The sequence below is a fragment of the Coenobita brevimanus genome, chromosome 68 (assembly GCF_032717465.1).
Source record: "Coenobita brevimanus isolate Jiangsu-jjx chromosome 68, ASM3271746v2, whole genome shotgun sequence".
In the NCBI taxonomy this organism is placed as follows: domain Eukaryota; kingdom Metazoa; phylum Arthropoda; class Malacostraca; order Decapoda; family Coenobitidae; genus Coenobita; species Coenobita brevimanus.
Window position 1 is genome coordinate 47607801 of NC_137021.1, and position 8525 is coordinate 47616325.

The 8525-nt window shown below is 49.7% G+C and overlaps 1 protein-coding gene across 1 annotated transcript; it reads right to left on the bottom strand.

Annotated features, from left to right (window-relative positions):
* Positions 1-1273: 1273 nt before the first annotated feature.
* LOC145405895 (uncharacterized) lies at positions 1274-6906 on the bottom strand. Its single transcript, XM_080277151.1, has 3 exons — positions 5675-6906; positions 5223-5458; positions 1274-4926 (listed from the first exon to the last, which is right to left on the bottom strand). Exons 1-3 carry the CDS (start codon positions 6904-6906, stop codon positions 1274-1276), a joined length of 5121 nt encoding a protein of 1706 aa, XP_080133277.1.
* Positions 6907-8525: the final 1619 nt, after the last annotated feature.

Below are 8525 nucleotides of genomic sequence, written 5' to 3' on the forward strand. Positions count from 1 at the left end.
CCACCAAACCCTCCAGCTGAAACTGGCCGGAAAAAAGTGAGAAGGATCACCACGCAGTATAGAAAAACTGGCGTGGACATTTTATAGGAAAGTGCAAAAGAAAAAATAAAGACTATCATAATATAAGCTGAAAAAGAGAAAGAATGAATTTAGTTACTGGTTATTATGTGATAATTTATATCCAGCCCTTACTTGTCATATGGTTATCTGGCCTAGGCTTGAATCTGTCACAAGAAGGGGCAGCAACTACTTCACTTGGTAGTTTTTTGTTTTTTTTTTGTTTCCAGCTCTGGGCATAGGTTTCACAGCCTGCTCCTAAGGCCCAGCAGTCCTCCTACATACCATACACCTATACATGTCATCACTTCGGCGCTAACACCCACCGACCATATTGAATACATGCAAGGTCTGTCTCATACAGGACTGGTGTATTGGTATTAGCGGGGATATTTTAACGACATGTCGACGGGTTTTCTGGTAGATCAGTGAAGTTTGATTTTATGAAATTCAAATCCTTAAACTGTTCCCTGCCCCAGCAGGGATTTGAACCTGGCTCCGGAAAGACTGAAGGCCACCTCTCTACCGATTGAGCCACCGCCTACCCCTTATTCCATTCGTCTGCAACTCAATTGCCAAACCATATTATACCTATTTCCTTACTAATTCGGAATTTATTTAGTTTGAAACCATTACCGTACATCTAGTTCTGTCCCGTATGCTCACTTTAAGTCGCTAATATCTCCCTTATTTATTCCCTTCATCCACTTAAACACCTCATTTAAGTCTCCCCTACTCTGTGTCTTTCTAGTGGGTGCAGATTTAGTCTTATTAGTCTTCTTCATATGACATGTTCCGGACATGATGTTCTTTGTACATTTTTCAACAGATTTGTATCCATAGTGTAGTATATGGTACGGACACCAAAACTGCGGCATAGGCAGAATGTAGCCTTACTAATTAATACGAGAGAGAGAGAGAGAGAGAGAGAGAGAGAGAGAGAGAGAGAGAGAGAGATTGTTTGTTTGTTAAAGATTTCCCCTTCGATTTAAATGGAAGGGGCCGGGCCATATGTTAGCCCAGTCAGTGGATGTAAGCGTACATTAGTAAGGGGAAGATACTGCCGTAGCAGTCTCTTGACTGGAACAAATATATATATATGCACATATACCCGTATATGTGCATATTACACACATGCACACACACACACACCCAGTCATTACACACACACACATTCATACACACAGATATACTTGCACATCAATGGACATGCATGTTAGGTGGGAGGAGGGGCAGAGCGCACCACCTCAGTCAATATTGGGAGAGGGACCGTGGCTACAACGTAGGCTGCAGCATTTCGTAGAGAGTTAATTGATCTGGCTGCATCATGGGTTCTGGGAATATCCGGGTTTGGAAGAGGTCTTTTTCTGATGCGTGAGGTGGCTGGGCATTTGAGGAGGTAGTGCAGGAGGGGGTAGAGTGTAGCCGCTTGACAGTGCTGACATTCAGAGGCTGGTGCTTCATCATCGTCGATAATTTCGCTGCAGCATTTATAGCCCAGGCGAAGGCGGCGCAGACGAGTGAGCATGTTAAAATTGGATCTAGTGGTAGGTGGTAGAGGCTTATAGCGTGTGGCAAGTGCATACCATCTAGCAGAGGGGGAGCGTAGTTCGACATATAGGCGGTGGTCATCTTTATTTAATCTGGCTGCCCTGTCTCTAATGCCTTGCTTGACTTGGCTTAGGCTTGTCGTGATGATAAAATCGATGTTCGGTTTTTCTAGGGCGTGTTTTGCTGTGAGGTCTGCCTTCTCGTTACCCACGATGCCTACATGACTTGGGATCCAATTTATAATAATCGATCCTCCAGCATTGCAGATACCTTGTGAGGTGGTGAGAATGTCATGGATTAAGTGAATGTTGTCTTTGTGAGTGTGTTGGCGAAGAGTATGAATAGCCGAAGCAGAGTCCGTGTGTATGATAGTGGGAGTAGTGGGGTTGTGCTCTAGGGCATCAGAGAGGGCAGCTAATATGGCTGCCAGCTCGGCCTGAAGGGTGGAGGCACCATCTGTGACACGGAAGCCAAAAGATCTGTCCCCACACACAAAAGCTCCTCCAGCTTTGGTTGGTGTGACAGAACCGTCGGTGTAGTATGTATTGGACCGTGGGATTGTGTGGGTGGCAATTTGTCTGAGGCCCTCTTGACGCAGCAATTGGGTGGGCGTTTGTTTTTTGGGTAGTGTGTGCGTGAGAATGAGCGTGAATGGGGGTGGACTCCAAGGAGGCTGGGGGATGAAGTTGGTGGCAGGTGTGTTATTGGCTTGTGTTATAAAGTTGTCTAGTTCATAGGTGTGGATAGCTCGAGCTACATTATGAACCCAGCTATTTGTGAGTAAGTCCTGGTGGAGGCTGGCTGCTGCTGTGAGCCGTGGCAATAGGGGAAGGGGGGAAGAGTTGTGGGCTAGTTTGGCTGCAAGGCCCGCCACCCTTGCTTGTATGCGAAGGTGTAGGGATTCGAGGTGACATTCCATGCGGAGATTGCATAGTCTGGTCCACATGGGTGCACCAGTCATGGTGCGCATTGCACTGTTCTGGATGACTTCCAGTTTGGCCAGTTGTGGCTCGTCAAGGGACGGTAGTACTGGCGCCGCATAGTCCACTATTGCTCTTATGGTCTGGATGTAGAATAGACGGAGGACTTTGTATGTGGCACCCCTTCCCTTTCCTGCCAAGGATCGCAGAGCATTAAGGCGAAGCTTTGTTCTTTCTCGGAGGTGGTTGACCTCAGTCCGGAAAGAAAGTTTGGAGTCAAAGATAACTCCCAGGTACTTGTGCGTAGGAACATAATCTATGGCTGTGTCACCGAGGTGGAGTTTGTCTTTCGGTGGGTTTATAAGGAAGGGAAGAGCCTTGGTTTTATTTGGGTTAATTTTGAGTCCCAGCTCTGTACATTTTAGGTGGAGTCTCGTCAGAGCCCTCTGGGCTTTTGCATGATATGGGCCACCGTGGACTACCAGAGTAATATCGTCAGCATAACAGAGGAGTCGGGCTCCAGGGCCTAGGTCCACCTGTAGGAGGCAGTTTATAAGGGCGTTAAAAAGCGTAGGGCTGAGAATGCTGCCCTGTGGGGTTCCGTTGATGTGGCAGTGTTCTGATGATGTGTGCCCCTGAAACCGTACTGCTGCCCGTCGGCCCTGAAAGAAGCTCTCAAGCCAGCACAGGAGGCGACCTTTGACTCCCCTGCTTGCTAGGGTTGCCAGGATAGCCCTCGGGCATGCCAGCTCGAAGGCCTTTTCGAGGTCTATAAAAATGGCCAGGCCTCTTCCTCCACGCAACTCCGAGAGGAAGGAGCTCAGGCACTCAGCCGTTCCCCTGCCTCTGGTGTAAGCGAAGATATGACTGTGGGGTGATGGCAGAATCCAGCTGAGGCGCTTGAGCACCATCCTCTCAACAGTTTTGCTTAGGCAGCTGAGAAGGGAGATAGGTCTAAAGGCTGTAGGATCAGGTGGTTTGGGGATGGGGTGAATGGTGGCCGTCTTCCATTGCTCAGGGACTTTGCCCATAGACCAGGAGTGATTCAAAAGGTCTAGGAAGGCGGATCTTGCTGTAGGCCCAGCGTGTGTGAGCATGGAATAGGTGACACCATCTGGGCCTGGGGCAGTGTCAGTGCTTGTTTTCAAGGCTTGATCAAGCTCATGCATCGTGAATAGATGATCAGAGTCGGCTTGGGTGGCCTTGCACACGTTTATAAGATCCGTCCTGGTCTGGTTTAGGGTTTCTTGCTTACGTCTAGTGTCTTCTGGAAGCTGTGTGGGGGAGGTCCTCTGGGCAAATGTAGCTGCCAGCCTTTCAGCCTCTCCCTGTGGGTCGGGGTGAGAGGGGGGACGAGGTGGCAAAGGATTGGAAACAGCTCTTAATTTTTTCCAAATGCTTCCCAGTCTTGAATGAGCACCCAGGGACTGACACCACTCCAGCCACTTTTGCTCCTTTATGTCTGTTTTCTCCGCTGTAGAGTGCCTGACGACGGCCTGGAGGTAGGCTAGGCTATTAATTGTCGGGTTGGCTCTGTGGATCTTCTTGGCTCTGTTAAGGCGTCTGTTTAGTTCCTTCACCCTGTCGCAGTAGAACCAATGGTCTGTATGGTAAGCCTTTGGGGGAGCAGTTTTTGGGATAGAGGAGCCTGCTGCTGCACTAAAGGCATCTGTGAGGAGGGCGGCATGTTCCTCCAGGTTTACTGGAGCGTTAAATGCTGCTGTATCTTCCAGTATGGTGGTGAATTTAGGCCAGTCTGCCCTCTTGGTATTCCACCTTGGTGGGGGCCCAGCAGGCGTAGGGAGTGGAGCAACCCTGATGGTGGTAATTATAGCATGATGGTCTGACGTTAGGGTGGGATGTAGCCTCCAGGTAGTGAGGGGGGCTAAGCCAGACGACACAAAAGAGAGATCTAGCCTGCCTCCGCGTACATGCGTTGGTGTGGATAGGTCATTGAGGAGCATGATCTCTGGCACCGCCTCCAGTAGCTCTGAAATATGGCATCCAGCTGCATTGGTGGGGGACCTAGAGCCTAAGCTGGGGTGATGGGCATTAAGATCGCCACCAATGAAGATCTGATTAGTTGTGGAGAGAGTGGCAACCTCCCCAAGGTTAATGTCGGCTGTAGGGTGGCGGTAAATATTGTATAGTTGTAGGTGACCATCTGCTAAGGTTATATCAACTCCTTGGACCTCGACACCTTCGCCACAGTCTGGAGGCGGATCAATGGCTGTGGCAGGTATATGGCTCCGAACAAGTATGGCACAGCCTCTGGGGCCGCCTGGAGTGCTGGGGAGGAGGAAGGTGGTGAAGCCTCGCAATCGGAGCTGCCTGTTTGGTTTAAGGAGTGTTTCTTGGAGGAGGAGGATGTCTATATGGTCTTTGTGGGCTGCCTCTTCTAGTAGGAGGCGTTTGGGGGTAATCCCATAGACATTCCACTGTAAGATGTGGAGTGCTTGTGTGTGTGTGGGTTGTCTGTGATGAGATGGGTGTGTTAGTCGTCCATGTCTGTGTGTGTTGGGATGGGGGATCGCGATCTCCTGTGTGTGTTGTTGTCCGTGTGTGGTGGTGCTGGGGACAGGTGGTGTACTTTGTCTGGCTGTTTGTCTGTGGTGTTGGGATGGCTGCGTGACTGTTGGTGAGGTGTTCGTAGGCGGTCTTGAGATAGTTTGCGTGAACGTGAGCGGCTCTGACGTTCCTCTTTTCCCCTCTGTTTGCTGTGTGGGGTGTGAATAGGAGCAGTGGTAGGGGTTGTGGGTGGCGGTGGCATCTCTGTTTGTGTTGGCTGTGGGTTGTGTGCAAACTGGTCGAGTGATTTGCGTACGAGCGTGTGGATTCCCTCTGGGCTGGGGATAGGCATGTCTAGCTCCTTTCCCATCCATGTGGTGATGTGGTCGGCTATTTGCTGAGCAAAGCAGGCCAGTTGGTCCCTGTTCAGGATAACATATCCTGGAGGTAGTATGGGAGCTGATGGAGGAGTTTGTGTGGCGGCATCTGGCACTGTTTGAGTCGAGATGGTGTGGACTGTCGGACGTGTGGGTGGAGGCGGTTGTGCTATGGTGTGTGATGTGGCAGTGGGAGTGGGTCTGGAAGGAGGTGGAGGAACTGCTTGAGGTGTATGTTTGCTTGGAGGTAGAGGGGGGAACTCCTCTGGGGCTGGTGTTTGCCGTATTGTGGACTGTGGTGTGCGTTGTTGTCCCCATGTGAAGGTCCCTGGCGGTGCTGGTGTCACTGTAGTCCTTACCTGGAGCCAACGGTGCTCTCTTACTATGCCCTTCTGCACCAGGTCTTTGCGTGCTGGGCATAGTTTGTTCCAGGCATGGTGAGGGAGCTGGCAGTTGGGGCATTTCGGCTGGACCGGCTGCTTGGCCTTTAACTTGGAGATGCACTCCTCCGTGGCATGACGGCCGCTGCACACTGCGCATGTTGGGGGGCGAGTGCAACGTGACTGGTGGTGCCCGTAGCGCTGGCAATTGAAGCACCTGAGAGGTTCCGGGGTGTATGGGCGGATAGTGTAGGTGCCCCACGACTGTAGGTCCAGTGCTGTTGGGATGGGGCCTCTGAGGGTGACTAGCACCTGCCTGGTGGGGGCTCCCCCTACCTCGCATCTCGTGGCTTCCTCCACTTGGATATTGTTTTTTATGGCTTGCAGGGGAAAATTTGTAGGGTAATTTTGGAGGATCACTTTTCTGGTAGACAGGTTGGGGTCAAGTTTTTTCAGGCAGATAGGTTTGCCTGCCACAGAGGTGAGAGAGTCTAGGACGTGGAAGGTGTCTTTATCGAGAGGAACCAGGATCGTGTTTTGGTTCCGTGTTGCCTCTAATTTAAACTTGAGATGAGGCATCTCTGTCTCCAAGGCGATCACAGTGTCATAAGGGGTGGGGAAGGCATCATTATTGGTGATAAGAAACGCAGGAGGCTTGGAGGGGGGAAGAGGGGGTGTACTGGTAGTGTTAGGTGGCTGAGGAAGGTGCTGGGAAGAGGAACGTGTGTTTGTGAGTGTGGTGTGGCGGTCTGTATTGCAGGAGGATGTGGCTGGCTCATCAGCAAGGTTGGTAAGTCTTTTGCGATTTTTCTTTTTCTGTACCAGTGTAAAGCCGTCATCTTCAGTCATCGTGGTGGCAGGGGCCTGGGTAGCAGCTGTCTTGGAGGTCAAGGTGTCAGGAGGAGGTAGCTTGGCGTTCTTGCTGGAGAGGTCTGAATCAGTGGGAGAGACATCTCCGGTATCCATGTTCAGGAAGAGATCATCAGCACCATATTCTGGCCCTGTTAGTCGTGGCCTTTTGCATTGAGACTTAGGCTTGGTGCCTGTAGGTGATGGAGGTGAACACAAGTCACCACTCTGGTCAGGATCAAGTGCAGGATCCGGTGCGCTCATGGTAAAAAAAAAAAAAAAAAAAAAAAAAAAAAAGAGGCTCTATATATATATGTATCTGTAAGATATATATATATATATATATGTACTGGAGTATTTATTTATTTAAATGTTATTCCATTCCTCTTCCTAGCATACACACATGTACATACTCATACACACATGTATACCTAAAATATACACGAATATATGAGCATGAACCAATGTATATACCTTAAAAGAGCAACGAAAGAAACAAGAAAATAAATAAATTATCAGCTGCTAATCCGGCGGTTCCCTACAGTGCCGGGGGCCTAAACTCCCCGCCCTCTAAAGGGCGCCGTGAGAGTACCCCAACACTGCCCCGTGAGGGACTTACCTAACCCTAGCCCTAACAGAAAGCCTACCCTTGCCGCCTCCTATAACCAGGCCTCTAAGGCCCCCCTTCATGGAAATACCCTACGGTATCCCTTCAGGGTTCGGCGTCGTACTACGGCAGGGACTCTAAGTGGCAGCCGGAAAAACAGCTGATACACACACACACACACACAAAAAGCACAAGAGCACACGAGACTTTGTGAAAGCACCGGATCTCGTAAACGAGAAAAAACAGACTGTGAAAGTCTAAGGAGAAATCAAGCCACAGTTCAGGATCTGGGGAAGAGATGTTCTCACTATGAGAGCTGGGCCAGAACTGAAGAGCGGGATGGAGAGAGAGAGAGAAGCACCAGACTTATAAAGACCAGGGCACACAGTCACGAAAATTATCACGATAATGCAACTAATCAAATTATTGGCGCTGTCGTGATATTTGATCACGATTATCGTTTGTCACGATAGCTGAACGACACCCTTACGATGGTGCTAAGTGTGTGTCATGATGGTCTTAAGATCGTCATGATCGAATCACTACAGCTTAACGAGTGTCACGATTGGCAGGTTTTTAAATTTTAACGGTCATTATCCCGTCATGACGGAGCCACGATGATCACGACAGAGTCACGACGGCGTCATGAAGGTGTCACGATAGCGTCACAAGTGTCACCCACAGGCCCCCCTAAGCGTCCAAAAAGGGAGGGGACAGCCCATGAACTGTGAGCGCCGAGCGGGCCGTTGTTGCAGCGACGCTGCATGCCACGTGTGCCCGCGCAATTGCCAAGTCGCAACCCATGCTATGAATACCTAGCTCTGTCATGACGCTAATGTGACGTATTTTTAGGTCTGTCATGACGCATGCGCTGTACATGTAGCGGTAATGTGACGCATTCTTACGTCCATCGTGATGCATTTTTCTGAACTGTCAAACAACTGTCAGAATTATTAGCTCTGTCGTGACGCAAACTTGAGTCTGTCGTGACATTGTTATGACGGTCATAGCGCAATCGTGTCGCAGTTAAAATGGTTTTTCCATCATGATTACGTCACGACGGACCGACGACGATCACGTTATCATCACGACAGACCTACGCACATCACAATAACGTCATGACAGTGCCACGTTGGGTACAAAATTCGTCACGTGTCACGATTTTTTAGTGCAAGCACTAACTTTTTGTGACGGTCCAAGAATGCGCTAAAACTATCACGATACATCACGAAAAACTACGAGTAAGCATTGCAATAGCGCTACAACCGCTATTAGT